The 26,217-nt window shown below is 42.8% G+C and overlaps 1 protein-coding gene across 3 annotated transcripts in view; it reads left to right on the top strand.

Moving 5' to 3' along the window:
* Nucleotides 1–26,217, top strand: part of LOC137615227 (cortactin-binding protein 2-like) — a 183,595-nt gene that overhangs the window by 77,776 nt on the left and 79,602 nt on the right. For 2 of the 3 annotated variants that reach the window (XM_068344908.1, XM_068344907.1), the window contains exons 7-10: nt 9,133–9,338; nt 18,500–18,748; nt 19,255–19,366; nt 20,367–21,193. In XM_068344908.1, coding sequence (XP_068201009.1) covers nt 9,133–9,338; nt 18,500–18,748; nt 19,255–19,366; nt 20,367–21,193 — 1,394 coding nt within the window. The remainder of the gene's footprint in view (nt 1–9,132; nt 9,339–18,499; nt 18,749–19,254; nt 19,367–20,366; nt 21,194–26,217) is intronic. The other variant, XM_068344909.1, reaches the window with a different exon arrangement.

Genomic DNA, 26,217 nt, shown 5'->3' with positions numbered 1-26,217 from the left:
AAGATATTTGATATTTTTAAAGCAGCTTAAAAACTGACATCACTTGGTAAAAACTGAAGGAGAGGAATAGGTAATAAAGATATTGGTTGTGTATGCAGGTGTGGTTGTAAGACAAGGTTGTGAGTTAGAAGTAGCCACAACCACTTGGATGACCAATAGTAATAATGGCAACATTTAACAATAAAACATTTATAAGGGCAATAACATTTTTAATGGTGAATTATGATTATTTACATGGGTTGCTTGAAGGAAAGCAAATATGACAAAAAGTAACAATTCATAGCAACATATGATGCAAACTTCATACATGTCTGGAATTGGACAAATACCTGTATACAGCTAAATTGATAAGCTATTACATTAGTAGATATTTTACAGTTAGATTGAAATCTATTTAGTCTCTCAACTTTGATATGCATTCCATCTATGTTTAACCCTTTTACCCCCAAAGGACGTACTGGTACATTTCACAAAACTCATCCTTTTACCCCCATGGACGTACCGGTACGTCCTTGCAAAAAACTGCTATTTAAATTTTATTTTTCAATATTAATCTTACCCGATAATCATGTAGCTGTCAACTCCGTTGCCCGACAGAATTCTACGGACGGGATACGCCAGCGATCGCTATACAAGAGGGGGATGTACTCACCAGCGCCATCTGTGGCCAGGTACTGCAGTACTTCTTGTCAACACCACCTCAATTTTTCCTCTGTCGTGCCGCCGGCAAGACCTACATGGATACGCTGTTGATTTTGGAGTCTTTGTTCACGGTTTTGGTGAAGTATTGCTCTGAAATTTTAGCCTTCGCTATACAGGAAGCTTTTCCCTTAGCTTAGATAGCTTTTGGATTGATTTTGATTAATGGTATAACGATCTTTGCTTTAATTTGGAAACCCCCCTTGACTGTTCTCTGATTCAAGATGTCCGACCATTCTCAAGCTCCTAGACAAAGACGATGTAGTGTTAGGACTTGTAATAGGCGTCTTCCGAAGGCCTCGGTTGATCCTCTCACCGTTTGTTCCGACTGTAGGGGAAAATCCTGTCAGTTGGAAGATCGATGTGAGGAATGTGCCGGGCTTTCGGAATTCGATTTTAATGAATTCCTCAAGTATACGGCTAAGTTAGAGAGGGAGAGAGTTAGGAGAAGTTCTTCTCGCTCTTTGGTTTATTCCTCCCCCCATGATCCCCAACCTTTTCCTTCCCCTGTAGTGGCGACCCCCGAACCTATTATTAGTGCTCAGCCTGATATGTCGGATGTGTTACGTGCCATTCAGGCTTTAGGTGATAAGGTGGAGTCTGTAGTGAGTGACCACAAGTTTCTCTTGGCAGATGTCAAGGAACTTAAAGTGAAAAGTGCAGTGGGAAGTGGTAGTGCCAGTGCTGTGCCTAGTGTCAGTGTCAGTGTTGCGCATGAGGATACTTCTGTGCGTGCCAGTCGTCCTCCCAGTCCGGGACCTCTTGCAAGCTCCCAAGCCCAGGGGAGAAGCAATGTCGAAGGGCAAAAGGGTTCGGCAGGCCTTGATCGGCGCACAGTAGTATCCTCAGTGGTTGCGGGCGTATCTTATAGAGATCGTCACTTCCACTCTCAGACGATTGAGCCCTTAATTTCCTCGTCTGCAGAAGAAGTTTCCGGGAGGAAACGCTGGACCCAGGTCTCAAGGCCTCTTAAGCGTAAGGTCCAGACCGAGCGAGTCCAACAGCCCAGGTGTAGCCACTGGGCTAGTTCGGACTCGCCGCAGTCATCTGATGGCTGCACGCCTCCTAAGAGAGGTAAAGCGATGCCTCAACAGACCTCAACTTCTGTTGATCCTAAGTTGGCTATGCTGCAGACTATGCAGTCGCAGCTTGCGGTGTTGATGCAGGAGTTTCAGGCAGAGAAGGTTAACACACCTCCTCCTGCGAGCGCTCCTCCACCTCTGCGCAGTCCACCCTGCCAGACGTATGATGTTGAGGTTCCTCAAGCTACCTCCATGCGTGAGCTGCCGCATTGGGAGTTGCCAGATACCAGCGCTGTGCAGCAATCTCCACTTTCCTTGAGGCAGGAGCCTCTTGCTATGCGGCAACCTCCTCAACACTTGAGGCAGGAGCCTTATGCTTTGCAGCAACCTCCTCTACCCTTGAGGCAGGAGCCTCATGCGTTGCGACAACCTCCTCCATCCTCGAGGCAGCAACCTCTTACGTTGCGACAACCTCCACCATCCTTGAGGCAGCAACCTCAACTCTTGCGGCAGCCACCTCCACTCTTGAGGCAAGAACCTCAACTCTTGAGGCGAGAACCTCAACTCTCGAGGCAAGCACCTCAACTCTTGAGGCAAGAACCTCAACTCGTGAGGCAAGAGCCTCTCTCTGCGCAGCCACCTCCTCAACCCTTGAGGCAGGCGCAACTCTTGAGGCAGGAACCTCATGCTATGAGGCAGCCACCTCAACGCATGCAGCAACCACATTCTTCACAGCTTGAGCCTCTTCCCATTCAACTTGAACCGCAGACTATGCAGCATGAGCCTCATGCCTTACAGCATTCGCTTCTCACCGCGCTTGCTCCTCAGACCCCCGCAGAACCTCCTTCATCCCAGCCTCATGACTTTGTCATTACCAGCCCTCATCCTCTTCAGCAGAGACTTGATGATGAATCCGCAAGTGCGCATGCACCCGTTCTTCAGGATTCAGCCATTCAGCATACCGCTTTATCGTTACCTCTCGCTTCTCAACCCTCAGGTGATGAGGTTTCTGAGGATGAAGCTGCTCACCTGGATGATCCTTCTTCTGATGTGGAGGAACCCAAGTCGTTGCCACCCTCCATTGACTTTCGCAAGGTCCTGACTCTGTTCAGAGAGTTATACCCTGAACACTTTGTTTCTGCTACCCCTCGTTCTCCTCCATCCGAGTTCTCTCTAGGCATGCAACCTATTAAGTCTGCCTACACTAAGCTTGTCTTCGCTAGATCATCAAAGAGAGCTTTGAGAATTTTAGGGGATTGGTTGCAGTCCAAGCAGCAACTGGGAAGGACGTCTTTCATGTTTCCTCCTCCTAAGCTGACTTCTAAGTCGGGCGTCTGGTATGCCACGGGAGAGGAACCAGGCTTGGGGATCCCTGCCTCTGCCCAGGCTGACTTCTCAAGTTTGGTTGACTCTCCCCGAAGGTCGGCTATGAGACGCTCTAAGGTCTGCTGGACCTTTTCTGATTTGGACCACTTCCTGAAGGGAGTCTTTCGCGCCTTTGAAATTTTTAATTTCCTCGACTGGTGCCTGGGGGCCTTGAGCAAGAAGACTGCCCCTTCTGATAAAGACTCGGCCATGCTGATCATGTCCTGTATGGACAAAGCAATTCGCGATGGTTCAGGCGAACTTGCTTCTATTTTTGTCTCGGGAGTCCTCAAGAAAAGGGAACAACTTTGCTCCTTCCTTTCTACTGGTATCACCTCTTGCCAAAGGTCACAGTTACTGTTTGCCCCACTCTCTAAGTTCCTGTTTCCTGAAGATCTAATCAAAGAGATGGCTGCGGCTCTTATACAGAAGGATACGCATGACCTCGTGGCCTCTTCAGCACGTAAGGCTAAGGTTGTACCTTCAGTACCGAGAACTTACCGCACCCCAGTGGCTGATACTCCTGCTACCAGATTTATTCCGCCCTTTCGTGGCAGAGCCCCCAGCCGAGGAAGTACCCGCCCAGACGGTCACAGGGGCAGGTCCAAGAAAGGTACCAAGTCTACGAAAAGCAAGCATTGACTCTCCTCCTCTCCAGACAGCTGTAGGAGCCAGACTCAAGACCTTCTGGCAAGCCTGGGAAAGAAGAGGTGCAGACGCCCAGTCTGTCAAGTGGCTAAGGGAGGGTTACAGGATCCCATTCTGCCGCAATCCCCCTCTGACCACTTCTCCCATCAACCTCTCTCCCAACTACAAGGAAAAGGACAAGAGGCTAGCGTTACATCAAGAGGTGTCGCTCCTGTTACAGAAGGAGGCAGTGGTGATAGTCCGGGATCATCAATCCCCGGGCTTTTACAACCGTCTCTTCCTGGTGGCCAAGAAGACAGGAGGTTGGAGACCGGTGCTGGACGTCAGTGCGCTCAATGCTTATGTCACCAAGCAGACGTTCACTATGGAGACGACGAAGTCGGTCCTAGCAGCGGTCAGGCAGGAGGACTGGATGGTCTCGTTGGATCTGAAAGACGCCTACTTTCACGTCCCCATCCATCCAGACTCCCAATCTTTTCTGAGATTCGTCTTTGGAGAGGTTGTGTACCAATTCCAAGCCCTGTGTTTTGGCCTAAGCACGGCACCTCTGGTGTTTACGCGACTGATGAGGAATATTGCGAAATTCCTCCACTTGGCGGACATCAGAGCCTCCCTTTATTTAGACGACTGGCTTTTAAGAGCCCCCACAAGTCGTCGCTGTCTGGAGAGTCTCAGATGGACTTTGGACTTGACCAAGGAACTGGGTCTATTGGTCAATTTAGAGAAGTCCCAGCTTATTCCTTCCCAAACCATCGTTTACCTGGGAATGGAGATTCAGAGTCAAGCTTTTCGGGCTTTTCCGTCGGCCCCAAGAATCAACCAAGCCCTAGAGTGCATCCTGAGCATGCTGAAGAAGAACAGATGCTCGGTGAGACAGTGGATGAGTCTAACAGGGACTCTGTCATCGTTAGCCCTGTTCACCGAGTTAGGGAGACTCCACCTCCGCCCCCTTCAGTACCATCTAGCAGCTCACTGGGACAAGGATATGACGCTCGAGGCGGTCTCTATCCCTGTGACCAAAGAGATGAGGACTACTCTAATGTGGTGGAAGAGCAACATCCTTCTCAAGGAGGGTCTCTCTTTAGCTGTTCAGACCCCCGATCTTCATCTCTACTCGGACGCTTCAGACTCGGGCTGGGGCGCGACCTTGGACGGACAGGAATGCTCGGGGACATGGAACAAGGAACAGGAAACGCTTCACATCAATTGCAAGGAGTTGTTGGCAGTACATCTGGCCTTAATGAACTTCAAGTCCCTCCTGCTAAACAAGGTGGTGGAGGTGAACTCCGACAACACCACAGCCTTGGCGTACATCTCCAAGCAGGGAGGGACTCATTCGAGGAAGCTGTTCGAGATAGCAAGGGACCTCCTCATTTGGTCAAGAAGTCGAAAGCTCACGCTGGTAACGAGATTCATTCAGGGCAATATGAATGTCTCGGCAGATCGCCTCAGCAGGAAAGGTCAAGTCATCCCCACAGAATGGACCCTTCACCAGAACGTGTGCAACAGGCTTTGGGCCTTGTGGGGTCAGCCAACGATAGATCTGTTCGCTACCTCGATGACCAAGAGGCTCCCATTGTACTGTTCCCCGATCCCAGACCCAGCAGCAGTTCACGTGGATGCTTTTCTGCTGGATTGGTCCCACCTCGACCTGTATGCATTCCCGCCGTTCAAGATCATCAACAGAGTTATTCAGAAGTTCGTCTCTCACGAAGGGACACGGCTGACGTTGGTTGCTCCCCTTTGGCCTGCAAGAGAATGGTTCACAGAGGTACTGCAATGGCTGGTCGACGTTCCCAGGACTCTCCCTCTAAGAGTGGACCTTCTACGTCAACCTCACGTAAAGAGGGTACACCCAAACCTCCACGCTCTTCGTCTGACTGCCTTCAGACTATCGAAAGACTCTCTAGAGCTAGAGGCTTTTCGAAGGAGGCAGCCAGAGCGATTGCCAGAGCAAGGAGGATATCCACTCGCAGAGTCTATCAATCCAAGTGGGAAGTCTTCCGAAGCTGGTGCAGAGCCAATGCAGTTTCCTCTACCAGTACCACTGTAACCCAAGTTGCTGACTTCCTGTTACATCTTAGGAATGTTAGATCTCTTTCGGCTCCTACGATCAAGGGGTACAGAAGTATGTTGGCAGCAGTTTTCCGCCACAGAGGCTTGGATCTTTCCTCCAACAAAGATCTACAGGACATCCTTAGGTCTTTTGAGACCTCTAAGGAACGTCGCTTGTCCACTCCAGGCTGGAATCTAGACGTAGTCTTAAGGTTCCTTATGTCACCTAGATTTGAACCTCTCCAGTCAGCCTCTTTCAAAGACCTTACTCTCAAAACTCTTTTCCTCGTCTGCCTTGCTACAGCCAAAAGAGTTAGTGAGGTTCACGCCTTCAGCAGGAACATAGGATTCACATCTGAAACAGCTACATGTTCCTTACAGCTCGGTTTTTTGGCAAAAAATGAACTTCCTTCACGTCCTTGGCCTAGATCGTTCGAAATTCCTAGCCTTTCCAACATGGTGGGTAACGAACTAGAGAGAGTTCTTTGCCCTGTCAGAGCTCTAAAGTACTATCTTAAAAGGTCAAAGCCTATACGAGGGCAATCAGAGGCCTTATGGTGTGCCATTAAGAAACCTGCGATGCCTATGTCCAAGAACGCAGTTTCTTATTACATAAGGCTTCTAATTAGAGAAGCTCATTCCCACATGAAGGATGAAGACCTTGCATTGCTGAAGGTAAGGACACACGAAGTGAGAGCTGCGGCTACTTCAGTGGCCTTCAAACAGAACCGTTCTCTGCAGAGTATTATGGATGCAACCTATTGGAGGAGCAAGTCAGTGTTTGCATCATTTTATCTCAAAGATGTCCAGTCTCTTTACGAGAACTGCTACACCCTGGGACCATTCGTAGCAGCGAGTGCAGTAGTAGGTGAGGACTCAACCACTACATTCCCTTAATCCCATAACCTTTTTTAACCTTTCTCTTGATTGCTTTTATTGTTGTTTTTGGGTTGTTACGGTAGGCTAAGAAGCCTTCCGCATCCTTGTTGATTTGGCGGGTGGTCAATTCTTTCTTGAGAAGCGCCTAGGTTAGAGGTTGTGGTGAGGTCCTTTAGTATGGGTTGCAACCCTTTATACTTCAGCACCTTAGAGTTGTTCAGCCTCCTAAGAGGACCGCTGCGCTCAGTAAGGAAGGCGTACTTATTAAAGGCAGAGTAATGGTTCAAGTCGACTTCCTTACCAGGTACTTATAATTTCATTTGTTATTTTGAATAACTGATAATATGAAATACGGGATACTTAGCTTCTTGATTAACATGTACACTGGTTTTCACCCACCCCCCTGGGTGTGAATCAGCTACATGATTATCGGGTAAGATTAATATTGAAAAATGTTATTTTCATTAGTAAAATAAATTTTTGAATATACTTACCCGATAATCATGATTTAATTGACCCACCCTTCCTCCCCATAGAGAACCAGTGGACCGAGGAAAAATTGAGGTGGTGTTGACAAGAAGTACTGCAGTACCTGGCCACAGATGGCGCTGGTGAGTACACCCCCCTCTTGTATAGCGATCGCTGGCGTATCCCGTCCGTAGAATTCTGTCGGGCAACGGAGTTGACAGCTACATGATTATCGGGTAAGTATATTCAAAAATTTATTTTACTAATGAAAATAACATTTTACATATTTTTGATAATTTTTTTTGAGAAACTTCAGCCATTTTCCAAGAGAATGAGACCAACTTGACCTCTCTATGACGAAAATTAAGGCTGTTAGAGCAATTTAAAAAAAAAAAATATATACTGCAAAATGTGCTTGAAAAAAATAACCACTGGGGGTTAAGGGTTGGAAATTTCCAAATAGCCTGGGGATAAAAGGGTTACAGTAATACTAAATGAATACTGTACGTATATTTGCAATATGTAAGTCGCTACATGAAAAAAGCTTGTAACTAGTAATGTTTGTTCAAAACTGATTCAATGGGAATTTCATATCTAAGTTATATATCTTTATAGGAGGAGGTTGTTATACAGTATGTTGGTTTATTAATAAGTTATTTTGAGCAATCATGTAGAAAATTCATTATGTAGCAGTTGTTGCCATCTGTAAAACCAGCAAATTTACAGAACTGGTTAAGCAAATGTTCAGTACCTAGAAAGCATTGACCTTGTTTACAAGTGTCAGGAGCTGTCACACTAAACTGTATTTTTACGGTCTACTGATAGTGATCAAGAAGGCTTCTAGCATTTATTATTTATGAAATGTGATTTCTACATGATGTCCTTATAGAATAAAGTCCTCTAATATAATTGTTATATTTTTTGTGATTATTTGATAAATTTATCACTTTTTGGTATAATCGGATTTTCTTGGCTTTTTTAAAAAACTTTTAGGCATTACTAATATATTGGGTCATTCCTTGACTTATGCAATAAAGCAGTAATTCATATCTGTTATAGTTTTGTTGCACCAACTGCAAAAAGAAATATTTCTCTGATGGTGTGTGAATGGCCCTGGCCAAAAGTTATAAGACAGCACTTTTGTGATGCCTGGAATGTCAAGAGGGTTACAATGTATTATTGATATGTAATGATATCAATATTTTAAACTTTCGGCTTTTAGGGTCAACATTAGTATTAAAGAACTCAAAAGATTTTATTTCTAATTTTGGCATATACAACACTGTAGCTTCTTGTAAAATGGGCCATATAATTATAAGGTGTATTTTTCTTTAACCATACGTCTGAAACAAAGTTGTATCTCACAATTCCATTTAGCTCTATGATAACAGTATTAAGATTGTTCAGGTTAATTTTAGGGCTATGGGATTTCTTATGGAAATTGGTAACATATAAGATTCAGCAAATTACTTGGGTCACTCTAGCTCCTAAGAATTATATAGAATAGATTTTTTCAACAACACAATGCATTATATCTAAGTTGAAGTTGACTAATTTTTTTTTTAATTGTGAAATTTACTCAATATTAAGGTTCCTTTGCTATTTCACATAAATGAAACATATAATACAGAAAGCCCTTGTCATCTGTATGTATGACTTGTAAGTTGAGTTTTGAGGCAAGAGTCATGATACACACAGATTCAGTACTGTATGTAAGTGCAGGAGTCACTCACCAATCCTAATGCAGTAGTAAAGTCATAATCTAAGACATTAAAAACACTTTATGACATGGTAATGTAACTAGGTGAAAAATCACATGGAGGATGTGAATATAGAATGATAAATGAAAAGATTGATAAAAAGAATAATATAATTCCTGTGTGAGATCTGTGTTGTATTCTCAAAATGTAATTGATCTTTTAGGGAACTGATATTAAGTGTTATGTGAGATTATGGTTGAGAAGTTGGTGAACTTACGACCTTGAATATGTTTCAGAATTAATGAATTAGAAGCCTTACTGGAGAAGTTGCAACGTGATGTGGACCATTATAAGAAGCAACTGCAGGAGGCTCACAACGTAGCCATGTTTCAACAAACATTGTCAGTTTCTCCTCCACGTATTGGTATTGCTACTCGACCTGCTCCACCACAATTACCAGCTAAACCGGCAGCTCTTACTCAACCTCAACCTAGAATGCCTGGTATGTATTGAGTGGAAAGTTTTTCTGTAGAAACATTTTGTATTTTAAAACGGTGAAGTGAATTGAACGTTAATTTTTCAATTTCACTGACCTTTCTTTAGGAATTATTAAATAAAATTATAATTCTTCTATCCTCAAGCAATGGTGGTGAATTTAATTCAAAATTAGTATTGAAATGCATTAAATTTTATGCTTGTCTGTATCACTGTCTACCTTTTCACTGTGTCATCCTTTTGCTTTACTCTGGCTTCTGATATGCTTTATAGTTTCAGAGCACTGTTTGGTGTCTCAAAAGGATGCCTGAAGTCACAGTGCTTTTAACCGTCTTTAGAACACTGATGAAACTTTATCAGATATATTTGGCATTGCAATTGTTCTTATCACTGCTTCCATAAGAAATATTTTGAAGTTGAATGTCTACAGAAATGTTCTGCATGTTTTAAAGTAACAACAGCACTTGATAAATCTGTAAGTTCCTTCAGTGACCTGAAGTTGGTTTAGATCGCTGTGACAGCATGACTTCCTTTGAGAATCCCGGACAAATTAAGAGATTTTGACTCTTAGTTTCACACATATAGGCATTATTACTCTTGTATTTATCTTGCTTTATACGATTGCTTGTTGAATTCTGATGTTGCATTATTTTGTAAGAAAATAAAAAAGTTGAAGTTATTTACTACTTTGCACATTTGTACATAAAGTTTTGTAGTAAACACAAGTTTTAGTTGAAAAACTTTATTTATTTTTTTTTTAATTTTCACTATCCACTTTTAATGTTGGCAATCACATGATTCTAGAGATTTGTATTACACTTACTTTGTGGTTGATGATTCACGTGTTTTCAAGGTTGACAAGCTACACATGATTGAAGAGATGTTTTAACTCTTTAATAGTAGTATGCAATTGTTTGTAAATATTATTTGGAAATAATGGATTGAAGAACTTTTCTAAATTGATTAAAGTACAATAATCATACCAGGAGTAAATCTTCAACCTTAATTGGCAGACCTTTTATTTTTTATTTTGATCCATAGGGAACATATTTAAGTCCAGAGAGCAAAAACAGGTTTTCTCCTCATAAGTTCAATGAAGCCATAGAAAAAGACTTATCTTGATGTAGATGATCGCTTCCTCTTTCAAAGTGTTGTATTCAACTTATTCCTAAATATTGTGTAAGGAAGTTAGTGTCCAGGTTTGTTGAGAGTAATCACATACATATACCAAGGCACTTCCCCCAATTTTGGGGGGTAGCCTACATCAAACAAATGAGAAAAAAAATGGGGGGAGCTTTCCTCTCTATGCTCCTTCCAGCCTGACGAGGGACTCAACCAAGTTTGGCTGGTACTGCTAGGGTACCACAGCATACCCTTCCCCGTTATCCACCACAGATGAAGCTTCATAACGCTGAATCCCCTACTGCTGCTACCTTCGCAGTCGTCGAAGGCGACCGGAGGGAGCAGCAGAGCCTACTGGAACTGCGTCACAATCGCTCGCCATTCATTCCCATTTCTAGCACGCTCTCTTGCCTTGAGAATAATCACATATAGATACCAAGGCACTTCCCCCAATTTTGGGAGGGTAGCCAACATCAAACAAGAAAAAAAAAGGGGGAGCTTTCCTCTCTATGCTCCTCCCAGTCTGACGAGGGACTCAACCCAGTTTGGCTGGTACTGCTAGGGTACCACAGCCCACCCTCCCCCATTATCCACCACTGATGAAGCTTCATAACGCTGAATCCCCTACTTCTGCTACCTCCGCGGTGATCCAAGGGGACCGGAGGGAGCAGCAAAGTCGACTGGAACTGCGTCACAATCGCTCCCATTCATTCCTATTTCTAACACACACTCTTGCCTCTCTCACATCTATCCCGCTTTCTTCCCTTCATCCATCCACCCAAACCTTGGCCTTCTTCTTGTACTTCTCCCTTCAACTTTTGCATTCATCACCTTTTTTAGTGGACAGCCATTTTCCATTCTCTCAGCATGGCCAAACCACTTCAACACATTCATTTCCACTCTAGCTGCTAACTCATTTCTTACACGGTTTCAACCTCACTACTTTGTTCCTAACCCTATCTACTCAAGATACACCAGCCATACTCCTCAGACACTTCATCTCAAGCACATTCAATTTCTATCTCTCCATCACTTTCATTCCCCACAACTCCAGTCCATACATCACAGTTGGTACAATCACTAACAACAATTGATTTACCTCCCATTCTTGATCATTCTCGTCTTTATCATTTTCAATCCTCATCCAAGCACTCGAGCATTCACCTCTCTCACCACTCCATCAACATACAAGTTAAACAACCATGGCAACGTCATACATCCCTGTTTCAGCCCCACTCTCACCAGAAACCAATCATTCACTTCATTTCCTATCCTAACACAAGCTTTACTACCTTTGCAGAAACTTTGCACTGCGTGCAACATCCTTCCACCAATTCCATATAACCTTATCACATTCCACATCACTTCCCTATCAACTCTATCATACGCTTTCTCCAGATCCGTAAACGCAACATACACCACCTTACCATTTGCTAAATATTTCTCACATATCTGCCTAACTGTAAAAATCTGAATCATACATCCCCTACCTCTTCTAAAACCACCCTGTACTTCTAAGATTGCATTCTCTGTTTTATCCTTGATCCTATCAATCATTACTCTACCATGCACTTTTCCAATTACGCTTAACAAACTAATACCTCTTGAGTTACAACACTCATGCACATCTCCCTTACCCTTATATAGTGTTACAATATATGCACAAACCCAATCTACTGGTACCATTGACGACATAAAACCCTTATTAAACAATCTCACTAACCCTTCATCTCACTAACCCTTCATCTCACCTCTCACACCATCCATACCAGGTGCTTTTCCTACTCTCGTTTCATCTAGTGCTCTTCTCACTTCCTCTCTTGTAATCTCTCTCTCATTCTCATCTCCCATCACTAGCACCTCATCACCTGCCACAGCAATTATATCTGCCTCCCTATTATCCTCAACATTCAGTAAACTTTCAAAATACTCCGCCCACCTTTTCCTTGGTTCCTCTCCTTTTAACAACCTTCCATTTCCATCTTTCACTTTTCAATTCTCGAACCAGCCTTCCTTACTCTCTTCACTTCATTCCAAAACTTCTTCTTATTCTCTTCATATGAACTACCCAATCTCTGACCTCACCTCAGGTTAGCCGCCCTCTTTGCCTCAATTACCTTGTGCTTTACTTCCACAATTTTTTCTCTTGAGAGTAATAATGATATAAAACATTTGAAAGTTTCTTGTATCCTAGTGGGAAGAAATTGCGATGGAATTTTTTTTTCTTTTGTGGATGATCTGTTATGGAATTTATGTAAAGGTAAATGTATGGAATTTTGACGTATGAGCATTTGAATGTTGAAAATTCTGTTTCTGATAAATTCCTATGTTCTTTTGAGTATTCTTATGTTTATGAAGTACAGTAAACATGATTAACAGTATTGTTTCAATCATGTTAGTAATTGAATAGTACACTGTACTTATTTACACTAGTGTACAATCAACTGAATTGTTGCATATCAATACTTTTATTAGTAAAATGGAAAGAGGTAAATTCTATGTATTAGATATACTAGATGTAAATAGAGTAAGGAATGAGTGATATCCAGTCAGTATAAGATTAGTCTGCAGTTGAATGGAGGAAAGAAGAGCATCATAAAGTTTAAGGTCACAAGCTGTGGAGGACTCTTGCTTTGAATTAGTGTAGTTTAGCAAACCTACTATTTGAAAAATCTACAGTTCTTTATAGAGTCACACAAATATGATGCTTTTGAATAAGAAATTAAAAATAAGGGGTTAAGCTGAAGTAATTGGACAGCTTTTCGGGAAGATGCCAAAGAGAAGTGATTCGTAGGAAAAAAGCAATGTAGCTGGGTTAGAAGGGTTTCTTCAAATAATTTTCAATTACTATCTATAAAGTGTCAAATGGGGTACTCAACATTTACTATTAGCCCACTTATGGTGTTGCCTTTGAGGTAATAGTGTATTTCTGTTACTTTGATAACATATTTAGTTATGAAGTTGGTATTGAGGGCTGTTGATCAGGAAGTGAGAACAACCTTCATGAAGTAGAAAAACTGCTGGACTACTGGTATAAAAAAAGGCCATTCTACTAAATAAAGTGGGATGACCAAGATACTTGCACTTTCCCTCTGATCAATCTGATGTGCTGGCTGATCAACCGAATTTGGATCTCACAAGGCCTCAGAATGACCCTGGTGGGTTCTAGATGGCCACATGTTAAGTGATATCCCAATCTGTTGGATAAAACTCAGAACATCCCTATATGAAGCATTGGGTGGTAATTGAGAGCAGATGCTTTTGTGTCCTTAGGGGCTCTGTAGTGCTACCTGAAGAGAACTCTACATTTCAAGCATTATGTCAACTCCTTCCTTAGCACTGGCAGAACCAAGAAAGAAGTGTTGAGGAACACTATTTCTTTCTGGCTTTGTGAGACTGTCCATAGACTATGCCTCAACTGGTGAGAGGGTTGAGGTAACAGTTAAGACAAGAACTCAAGAAGTCAGTGAGGCATCCCACCTTAGCCTTCAAGAGGAATCTTGCAGTCAGCCAGGTGTTGAAGGCAGGTGATTGGGAATGCCAAATGACCTTCGTGACCTTTCACCTACAGGAGTACACCCATAAGTCCCTTGACACTTTTGTTCTTATTCCTGTTATGGGTGCTCAAGTAGGTGTATAGCCAACCTAGCTCTGGCTCAGAACAGGGGCATCTTGTCCCTGATAACACGTAGACACAAGTTTTGAATGAAAGGTAGAACGATGGGCTCTCCTTCATTTTTCATACCCCCCTTTCTTGCAAATAAGGTGATCATACCATGACTTGCTAGATGTGACAATTCTGGTAAAATACCTATCTGAGCTCCATTTTTATAGGTTTGGTCAAAAAGTAGTACCCATCCTCCATTTATGAGGGGGAGAATGGTGGAATGCATACCAACTTATTGGTGTTTCATTCCAAACGGCTCCCTCCCTTTGGGATAACAGGTCCCTCCTTTGACCACTTACCAAGTACAGGCCAGGCCCTATCAACTTATCCATCCTTATGATAGATAGAAATGGGATTGCTGGAGTCATCTTTACTCCCATACAGGACTGTGTAGACTCAGTACCCACCAATAAAGCAAGTCTCCCTATTTTAAAGGACAAAAGGTTTGAATATGCTTAAGCCCTTCACTATGATGACGGCATTATATGTCAAAAACATGCCTGAGGATATGGATGGTAATGTCAGGATACGTCATCGTCATTATTATCATTATTACAAGCTAAGCTACAAATATAAACCATACGTAGGTTAAAATTACTCTTATAACTCGTATAAGCTACAAAAGAACATAGTACATGGTCGTATATCACAAGTTCACACTCGGATAATTTCACCAGAAAATCCTTTTTGCCCTAATATTAGCCCTCTCTCCTCCTTTCTTCAGTCAACCAGCAAAATCTGGGTTTCTAGGCTTTATTTCAGACTGTGTAATAGCTATTTTAGTCTGTTTTTTCATAGTAGAATCACACCACACCAGCCAATATTGACATTCCCTGCCTGAGGGATTACTCAAATCTCCCTTGACACCCCCACCTTAGCAACGTAGGGATCCTCACATCTCACCCCATCAACAACCGAAATACTTGTGATTCTAGTCGTTATTCATGTTTATGTAATGTCTATTTTAGTGTATTTCTATGTTGGCATCACACTGACTTACTACCCAGTGTTCTTCAATTCTCGACCTCTCACTCCTACAAGTCCCACCCATAACATAAGCAAAACCTTTTAGCAGTACAGTAATGCAAGTTGTGGACACACGAGATCTGTTTTTTCTTATTTTATTTATTTTTTCTCAACTATCATTTCTACCAAATATCATCATCTTTGCCTTACATATTTCATATTATCATTGTTCATTATTTTCACAAGTAAAAGTTAGCTTACTTTCGTTATTTCCATTTATTGCCATTCTATGCAGTATTCATCCTGTTCTTAAATGCGCAGTCTCTATTTGCAAGCCTGTGAAATACCAAAAATAGGAATGACCCTATTCATGGCGACAGTGACACGTAAGGTGGAATGATAGATAAACGAACAAACCTTATGCCTAATGAACTAAAACTAAATTTATATTATCTCTCTCTCTCTCTCTCTCTCTCTCTCCCTCCCTCTCCTTTTACTTCTTCTCCACTCCCCTCCCCTTCCACTCTCCCCTTCCCATCCCCTTCCACTCTCCCCTTCCACTCTCCCCTTCCCCTCCCCTTCCACTCTCCCCTTCCCCTCCCCTTCCACTCTCCCCTTCCCCTCCCCTTCTACTCTCCCCTTCCCCTCCCCTTCCACTCTCCCCTTCCCCTCCATTCCGCCCCCCTTCCCCTCCACTCCACCCCCCCCCCCCTCTCTCTCTCTCTCTCTCTCTCTCTCTCTCTCTCTCTCTCTCTCTCTCTCTCTCTCTCTCTCTCTCTCTCTCTCTCTCTCTCTCTCTTTTTCAATGAATTTAAAGTTTTTTGCTCACAAAATCACAGTGCTTTACCATTATTTGAGAAAATTATATCAAACAAATTTCTGAAACATTATTTTATAATAACTTAACAATGATTGGAAAAAAATATTTAGGTTTTTTAGAGTGAAATACTGTGCAATGGAAAATAAAGCAAACTTTTGAAAAATTTATTCTGTAATCAGCAGTAAAATAAATAAACATAGAAAGGTAGCTTATTATAGAGTAAGTGAGCAAGTATATTCGATTGTGACAAATCTCGTACATAGCTTGAGTAGTGGATCCGCGGCCTCATAGGAAGGGGTTAAGAAAAAATAAAATTTAAAGTTTTGTATTTTTCCTAACTACAAACTTGAGTACTTTGAAGTTGAACTTCCCACCTCAACCACCCCTGTTAGTTCTGAACCAAAGATCAAAAGTGAAGAGTCATTGACAGATTGACAGGCGGATGAGCTGTTTTGATCGCTCATCTACCTTGTTAATGATTTCAACTACCATTCCAACTTGGCTGAACATATTCTTTATTTTAAAGGCCTCGGATTTGTATAGCTAGGAAAAATACAAATTACTTTTAGATGTTAGATTTTAAATCATCTCTAAAGCTGATTACAATATATCGTCACTGAGTTTATTTATGTAGGAAGCTTGTTCTCCGTGGTGAATTTGATACCCAAAACTCAGTTAATAGTGTCTATGAGTCATGTATTTCTTTGTCTAGATGACTTTTCCTATCAAAGATCACTTTTATTTTTATCATTGCAGTCTTCAACTTTGATCCTCTTGGCAGTATTTTTTTATCATCATCCCAATGTATGCACATCACTTAACTGATCAATCTGGGTTAGCATCCAAGTAACTTGTGTACTCCTTGGTTTTGGATCTTGCAACATAGAACTAAAGGAGAGGAACTTCATAGTTTCTCTTCATGACTTAAGCAGGCCATACACGCAGAGGATTGACATGTATTGGGGTTAAACGGGACAAACCCTCTGCGACTAGCCTGTCCTCTCATCCTGTCAGCATGTTTGACCGGACAGGGCAATCCTGTTGTGATAGGCAGTATGGGCCGCCAGTCTCGTGCGTGTGTGGGCACGGTCTAGCATGCTGACGGGGTTGACTCGCCATTTTTGACACGTACAGTATTCCATACTTCGTCCCTTGATCGGAGCACTTTTTATATTATAAAGATAAACTAATTGCATTTCACAAGTTCGTAATATTATGCATTTCATTGATCTTTATTTTAAGTTTTCCCCTCACATTTTTATTCACCAACTTATGATTTCCTTAAATTTCCTCCCCTTTTCATAGTATATTTTATCTTTAAAACCACACAGTATTCTGCCTTATTCGTGCAATAGTATCTTGTATTGTGATAATAGATAGATACTGAAACAATAGGAAAGAATTAATGTTCTGATTTTTATGAATTCTCTTCATAGGAAAAAACAAAGGTGTAAAATATGGACAGAGGATAAATTAAGTAGCTACTGATAATTCTATTAACTTGTTTGTATATCTCTCACATTTTCTCTCTGCCTATATAAACACAATCGTTTTCAAAAATTCTTAAAATTAACGCGAAAACAAGTACGCCTAATTAGAAGTGCAGTAGTGCTTCAGCATGAGATAATCTCCTAAAAGGTCTAAAAATCCATTTAGTATATTCCTCTCAGGAGACACTTGGAATCTCTTAATGGGGATAAACGGAAAAGGTAATCTTATAATGACTTCAAGAGAAATAAGTACATTAACACCGTAGCGGACAAATCACCACCGCGTAGAAGCCAACAGAGAATTCCTATCAAGTTCCTTCGTATGACTATTTCAAGTCCGATTTCATAAATTTATAATATATAAGAAATAAAGTAAAAAGTTCCAAAATTGGGCATTTTCAAAATTAGATGTAGGCTACCAATTGTCCTTGATACCCGGTAACATACCATATTTAGCTAACAAATACCCAAAAACATAACCATGTGAGTCTATTCTGGGTGCCCAATCCTCTTGAACTAAGCAGGCTAGTCCGTAGTGTGTGTGGGCATTTCTCACAGGATTGGAGCGTTGTTCCAATCCTTAAGGACAAACTGTACAGTCAGTCCTCTGCGTGTATGGCTGGCTTTTCCTGCAGTTAATGAATTATACAAAAAACTTCATGCATTTGGAGTGAGGAGGCTAGATCTCTCTCTCTCTCTCTCTCTCTCTCTCTCTCTCTCTCTCTCTCTCTCTCTCTCTCTCTCTCTCTCTCTCTCTCAAAAAAAAAAAATGTACATTGCTTTTGGGTATAGCTTTACTTATATCAGTGAAAATGGTCACTTTGAAAACACTAGGAATGTGTTTGGATGTAGTCTACAATATTGTAAACTTCAACTTTTTTTTTTTTTAGTTCATAGTTATTTTTAATGGTCTTGAAAGTATTGTCTTCATTATTTTGTAAGGTGCTTGTAGCCATTTGCCTTTTGCTTTAAAGCCTATTGTTTCTTTTGTTTAAGTATTATCAAGCTGCTTCAGTTTAAAAATGCTTAAACCTTTGAGTGTGGTTATCCCTATGCATTTTTATATTTTGTCATCAAGAACTGAATCTTCTATTTTATTTTAGGTGCTTTAACGCCGCCTAAAGTAGCACCTCGTGTAAGGGCATCATCTCCTGGCATTGATGAAGTGACGGGAGTGCCCATGAGCTTGGGAATGAGTGCAGCTCAGCACCATGTGACTGCTGGGTCACTCTCAACCACTGGAGGGGGCAATCCTGCTCATGCTGTAGCTCCTGGTGTAGCTGCCATGAGCAGTGTAACTAAGGCTGTGCAACTGACTGCCACTGTTAATTCTGTTCCTGTGGCTGGTCCAAGTATGTTTAAGACTTACTCGTGATTCTTGTCAGTTTTTGGATAGTTTGTAAAGTGCTAACAGGGTGTGCATTAATCAGGAAAATCCTTACACACCTGGCCTGTTCATTTCTCGCTGTAATTCAGAGCTGGTATGGGTAGGGTAAGGTGGGTCAATTAATGAGCAGTTTAGGTCAGGGAGTAGTCTGTGTATTTAGCTGGTTAAAGACTTGAGCCTGGAGAAAGCTTTTGAATGTTGTATGTGCTTTTGTTTTGTAAATTAATTGATCACTAAAGAGAATGTTGAATATTGCAGTATGCTTCAGAGTAGTGTGTTTTCACAGAAGCCACCCTTGCAGGAGATAGGAGCATTGACAAGAAATAAGTCCTGACAGCTGATTTTAGTCCCTAAAGGAAATTTCTGTAAAAGTTATGAAGTTGCAAGTTATTTTTTAGGATTGTATTTTTGTGTGAAGACATCTTACATATTGTATTAATGAATTTTGACAGAAAGGTTTTCTCTTGATAGCTACGGGTATTGCTCGAGGGGTACAACCGGGTGTTGGATTAAGGCCAGTCATGTATAGTGTTTCAACCTCAGAAGTGACTCGAACCGTAACTACTGCATCTAAAAGCTACAGGTAGGTATTCCTGATCTCCAGTGGTACTCGAAGTGACTGACTGTATGCCTCAACTTCATTCCGACTGGTAGCATAGTAGTATATGCCGCATTGTAAGTCATTGGATGATAGGGCATGGCAATAATATGAGCAGTTAAGCATGATAAAGCAGTCACTGAAGGTTACCAAATGTGTTATCATTATTATTTTGCCTTTGGCCTGTACAGTATTCTAGTAAATGTGAATTTTTCGGATGCACACTTGAGATTTATTTTGTTTCACTCTTAATAGTTTACTATACTGTTTTAAATGTCACCTACCACATTATTCACTTTTTGGAATACTATCCAAGTTATCTATGATGACATTGCTTTAGTGAAATGCTAAAGGGTAGTATTCTGAAGTAATGATGATTCAGTACTCTTGGAAGTTTGTTTTCATGTAATTTTGTTATTGAAGTCCAGTACTTCACTCTTTTATTATACTGCTTAGTCACAGTATGAATAATAATTATTCTTGCTCAGAGTTATTGGTCATTAGATGTGTTGATGTTGTTGTTGTGTTAGGCCTGTAAGGGCTAGTTGTGTCATTTGAGTACAGTATTGACCTGAGTTGTGTCCCGGCAGCCAGCAGCAGACACAAGATTATAGCCAGGGTACGTTGCCATCTTGTCTTGTACATGGCTTCAGTCATCAAGAATAACTCAACTATCTTTGAGTATTACCTTAAGCTTCATTCACTCCCACAATTTACTCAATTTTGATTCCCTGTGTGTGTCAGCTTGTTTTGCATTTTAAGATATTTTTCCCTTATAATTTTAAGAATTATTAATCAATAGATTGTTCATACCAGTATAGTCATGAGATTGTAATGCCATTTTATTGTTTTGAATCATTAAGTGACATCACACAAGGCATTTTGTACAATGTATTTGAAAAGTGATTATTAGTGGCGTGACATTGGTTATATTCTGTTATTAGCTTTCCTTTCTGATTCCTGACATTAATCATTTCCATTACAGCGTAAGTGAAAATGAGAGTAGTTGGACAGGGGGTGGTGAAGGTGAAGGCCCAGCAAGTTTACCAGCTGGTATGACTGGTACAGTTGAACGTGGACTAGTGCGGGTCACTGGGCCAGGGGACGTGCGAGGTCAAGCCCAGGTGGTACAAGTAACTCCTCGTGTAAATGTATCGGCTTCACCTGGCACCAAAGTAATCACAACTACTCATGGAGGAAAAGTGACCTTCCATGTCACTACTATTGCTCCTACCACAACGGCAACTTCAGCTTCATCAGCACCTAACGGTCAACAGCAACAACAGACACTCTCTCAGACGGCGACAATGATCAAGAAACCACCTCCCCCTGCTAGATCTACCCAACCTGGGGGACCACCACCACCTGTACCTTTAAATAAACCTTTGGCGGTACCCCCTGTGCCCCCCAATAAACCAGCAGTGCCCCCTAAGAAAGATTTGGTGACACGTGTTGGGGCTGGTGGATCTGGCGTGTCCGTTGAACCAGGGACACCCATTAGTGTAGAAGTTAAGCCTCAAAAGGTGGGTTCACAGACTGTTAAATTTGGAATAACAATATCAAAGACAAGTGGAAACCAACCCATTGGTTCTAGTGGAAGTAGTGGTCAAGCAGTGGTTGGTGTAGGACCAGGGGGTTCAGGGGGGGGATCTGAAACCCCAGTTGCTCCAACTGTCGAAGGGGGAGCAGTGTCCCCGAGGAGAGATGCGGCGCAGGTTGGTGGAGGAGGTCCCCCGGTGCATGCAACTGCCTGTGTGGACTCCCTCTCTCCTGAACTAGAGCACTTCCACCAGCTGCTCATTAGCATGGCAGGTAATGCAAGCAGCACATTCTCACAAAGCCACTCAGGAAGAGAAAACCAGTTTTCAACTCTACCTTAACAGTTACACTTAGTTACCTTATCACCAAGAATCTTCACCTACATATATACTGATTTCATGAGAATTAAAAACATTGTTGACATGGTAGCATGTTGATTTCACATATTCATTAAAACATTTTGGTTAAGGTTTTATTTTAGTTGAAAACTGGTATAATATTTTAAATGAAACAATTTAATGGTATTGGTTACCATACTGTCAGTATATATTGCTTATAATCCTTTTACCTGAGGTCTCTTTCAGCTTTTGAAGCAAATGAAAGATATAAGGTAAAACTCTTGGCTTTGTGAATAAGCTTAGCATGTTGATATTTTTCCTAAGAGTATTCTTTGTGCATGGATTGAACGTTATATTCTGATGCCAAGTGGGTGAGCATTTGCAAGTTTTAAACATACATTTCAGTAATTTAAAGTGTTACTATTTATCGTATCACTCTTATGACTTGCAATTGTTACAAGGCAAGTTGCTGACATTATTTCTGTACAAGCAAACTGAATTACATTGTGAATTGGTTTTTTTTTTCTATTATTTTAGAAGTACGGTCCATAATGTTCATATTACCGAGCATGTTCAGTGAGATGGAATGTGTAGATACTTCTGAAGAGTTTGGTACTTATTTTGTGATTGATACTGTACAGTACATTATCCAGGTGCTTTATTAGACATAGATAACCCAAGTAGCAACAGTTACGTAATGCAGTGTAGAGTTTTGTCAGTTCTTACATTAATTACCATAGGATTTTATATTGACCTAATTTATAGATAAGGGAATTTGGACAAAATGCAGGTACTAGATTCCAAGCATCACACAAGTGCTTGTTGCCTTGTTAAGTATTTGTTGGTATTTACACGTTGAATAGGCCAATGAGCTCTAAAAAGTAACTTTTGGGTTAGGGCTTAGTAATGGAACCAGTAGTGGTGACTTGTAGTTGTATGAAACCGAATGGTTTCCCTTTGATATGATAATTAAGGCTCTGATGGGTTATGGGTACAAAATCAATATTGAAAACATTTTCCATACAAACCCATTTGTCATATGTTGATGTTCTTCTGTTGTAATAATCCTAGTTACAACTATTTCTACTGATCAGTATCAAAAAGCCCTTATTATGATGCCTGGAAGTAAGGGAACACTTTAGTAACTTATAATTTTTTTGCATTTTGCTGGTGTAAACATTAATCATGTGTTGCTCTCCCTGAATTTAATCTTCTAGTTATATCTGCCCTTCTTTTATTTTGCAATTTTTTCTTGCACAGCTAAATTATTTAGGGACTGGCCCATTGCTAGTTCTTTTTTAAAATATTTTTAAGGGGTAATTTTCAATATTAATCTTACCCGATGATCATGTAGCTGTCAACTCCGTTGCCCGACAGAAATCTACGGTCGGGATACGCCAGCGATCGCTATCCAGGTGGGGGTGTACACAACAGCGCCATCTGTGAGTAGCTACTCAAGTACTTCTTGTCAACAAGAACTCAATTTTTCCTCTGTCGTGCCGCCGGCAAGACCTACTTGGATACGCTGTTGATTTTGGAGTTTTTGTTCACGATTTGGTGATGTATTTGCTCTAAAGTTTTAGCCTTCGCTATTCAGGAAGCTTTCTCATTAGCTTAGCAAGCTTTTGGAATTAATTTAGATTAATTGGTAACGAACTTTGCTAGATTTTGGAATCCCCCCTTGACTACTTCTAAATTCAAGATGTCTGACCAGTCTCAAGTACCTAAGTACAGGCAGTGTAGCGTTAGGACTTGTACTAGGCGTCTTCCGAAGGCCTCTATAGATCCTCACACCGTATGTTCCAATTGTAGGGGTAAATCCTGTCAATTGGAAGATCGATGTGGGGAATGTGCTGGGCTTTCGGAATTCGATTTTAACGAATTCCTTAGATATGCACATAGGTTAGAGAAGGAGAGAAATAGGAGGAGTTCTTCTCGCTCTGTGGATTTTTCCTCTCCCCATGCCCCTCAACCTTTTCCTTCCCCTGTGGTGGTGACTCCCGAACCTGCTACGAGTGCTCAGCCTGGTATGGCGGATATGTTGCGTGCCATTCAGGCTCTCGGTGACAAAGTGGAGTCATTGGCTAATGACCGTAATCAGCTCTTGGCAGATGTCAGAGAGCTGAAAGCGAAAAGTGCAGTGGGAAGTGTTAGTGCTAGTGATGTGCAAAGTGTCAGTGTCAGTGTTGCGCATGAGGGTACATCTGTGCGTGCCAGTCGTCCTCCCAGTCCGGGACCTCTTGCAAGCTCCCAAGCCCAGGGGAGAAGCAATGTCGAAGGACCAAAGGGTTCGGCAGGCCTTGATCGGCGCACGGATGTATCCTCAGTGGTTGCGGACGTATCTGTTAAGGATCGTCCCATCCACATACAGACGAATGAGCCCTTACATTCCTCGTCTGTGGAAGAAGTTTCCAGGAGGAAACGGTGGACCAAGGTCTCACGACCGCTCAAACGTAAGGTCCCTTCCGAGCGAGTCCAACGGCCCAGGTGTAGCCACTGGGTCAGTTCGGACTCGCCGCAGTCATCTGATGACTGCACACCTCCCAAGAGAGGTAGAGTGGTCCCTCAACAGGCTACTGCTCCGTCTGTTGTTGCTCCAACCACAGTAGACCCTAAGTGGTCCATGCTGCAGACTATGCAGTCTCAGCTTGCTGCATTCATGCAGGAGTATCATGCTGAGAAGGTTATCACTGCTCCTGTTAACCTACAACCCGCCGAGGTTGTGCGCTCAGCAGATACTGCGGCTGCCTGCTCCCACACTCCACCTGTGAGAGCTCCACCACCGATGCGCAGTCCACCCTGCCAGACGCATGTTCTTGCTGCACCATCTGCTAACATGCGTGAGCTGCCGCATCAGGAGTTGCCGGGTTCCAGCACTATGCGGCATTCTCCTCAGCCCATGCAGCATGCTCTGCATACCTTACAGCATGCTCCGCATACCTTACAGCATGCTCCGCATACCATGCAGCATGAGCCGCATACCTTACAGCATGCTCTGCATACCATACCGCATGCTCCTCAACCCACCGCAGCCCCTCCCACACACCAGCCCTCTGCTTTTGTTGTTGCCAGCTCGCAGACCGACCAGCAGCGGCATGATGTTGGATCCGCAGGTACGCATGCACCCGTACTGCCGGATTCAGCCGTTCAGCTTTCTGCTCTGCCTTTGCCACTCACAACTCAGCTTTCGGATGATGGTGTATCGGATGATGAAGCTGCACATCTGGATGAGCCTCACTCTGATTTTGAAGGGCCCAAGTCTACGCCTCCCTCCTTAGACTTTCGTAAAGTCCTTGCCTTGTTCAGGGACTTGTATCCTGAGCAGTTTGTGTCTGCAACCCCTCGTTCTCCTCCCTCCGAGTTTGCTCTGGGCATGCAGTCTGCTGCGCCTGCCTTCACCAAGCTTGTTCTCGCCAGATCATCTAAGAGAGCTTTGAGGGTTATGGGGGACTGGTTGCAGTCCAAGAAGCAACTGGGAAGGACTTCTTTCGTCTTTCCGCCTCCCAAGCTTGCTTCTAAGTCGAGCGTCTGGTATGCCACGGGAGAGGAACCCGGCTTGGGGGTTCCTGCCTCTGCCCAGGCCGACTTCTCAAGTCTGGTTGACTCTCCCCGCAGGTTGGCTATGAGACGTTCGAAGATCTGCTGGTCCTTTTCCGATTTAGATCATCTGTTGAAGGGAGTCTTTCGTGCCTTCGAGATATTCAACTTCCTCGATTGGTGTTTGGGAGCCTTAAGCAGGAAGACTTCCCCCTCAGATAAGGACTCGGCCATGCTGATCATGTCTAGCATGGACAAAGCAATTCGGGATGGGTCTGGTGAACTTGCGGCTTCGTATGTATCAGGAGTTCTTAAGAAGAGAGAACATCTTTGCTCCTTCTTATCAGCTGGTATCACTCCTTGCCAGAAGTCAGAGTTGTTGTTTGCTCCTCTCTCCAAGTGTCTGTTTCCGGAGGAGCTGATTAAGGGGATGGCTGCCTCACTTATCCAGAAGGCTACTCATGATCTTATGGCATCTTCTGCACGTAAGGCTAAAACCTTACCTTCCGTGCCTAGACCCTTCCGCCCTGCAGCAGTTGACACACCTGCTTCTAGGTTCATCCCGCCCTTTCGTGGCAGAGCCTCCAGCAGAGGAGGTACCCGTGCAGACAGTCACCGTGGCAAATCCAAGAAGGGTTCCAAGTCCGCAAAAGGCAAGTTTTGACTGCCTTCCTCTCCAGACAGCAGTAGGAGCCAGACTCAAGACCTTCTGGCAAGCTTGGGAGAGCAGAGGTGCAGACGCTCAGTCTGTGAAGTGGCTAAGGGAGGGATACAGAATTCCGTTCTGCCGCAGTCCCCCTCTAGCTACGTCTCCCATCAACCTCTCTCCCAACTACAAGGAGAAGGACAAGAGGCTAGCGTTGCAACAAGAGGTGTCGCTCTTGCTACAAAAGGAAGCGGTGGTCATAGTCCGGGATCATCAATCCCCGGGCTTTTACAACCGTCTCTTCCTGGTAGCCAAGAAGACAGGAGGTTGGAGACCGGTGCTGGACGTCAGTGCTCTCAATGCTTTTGTCACCAAGCAGACGTTCACGATGGAGACGACGAAGTCGGTCCTAGCAGCGGTCAGGCAGGAGGACTGGATGGTCTCGTTAGACCTGAAAGACGCGTACTTTCACGTCCCCATCCATCCAGACTCCCAACCTTTCCTAAGATTCGTCTTTGGAAAGGTTGTGTACCAGTTCCAAGCCCTGTGCTTTGGCCTAAGCACGGCACCTCTTGTGTTTACCAGACTGATGAGGAATATTGCGAAATTCCTTCACTTGGCAGACATCAGAGCCTCCCTCTATTTAGACGACTGGCTTTTAAGAGCTCCCACAAGTCGTCGCTGTCTGGAGAATCTCAGATGGACTATGGATCTGACCAAGGAACTAGGCCTCCTGGTCAATTTAGAGAAGTCCCAGCTCGTCCCATCCCAGACCA

Source organism: Palaemon carinicauda, chromosome 21 (genome assembly GCF_036898095.1).
Source record: "Palaemon carinicauda isolate YSFRI2023 chromosome 21, ASM3689809v2, whole genome shotgun sequence".
Taxonomy (NCBI): Eukaryota; Metazoa; Arthropoda; class Malacostraca; order Decapoda; family Palaemonidae; genus Palaemon; species Palaemon carinicauda.
The sequence above is the reverse complement of the archived record's forward strand: the minus strand, read 5'-3'. Positions and strand labels throughout refer to the sequence as shown.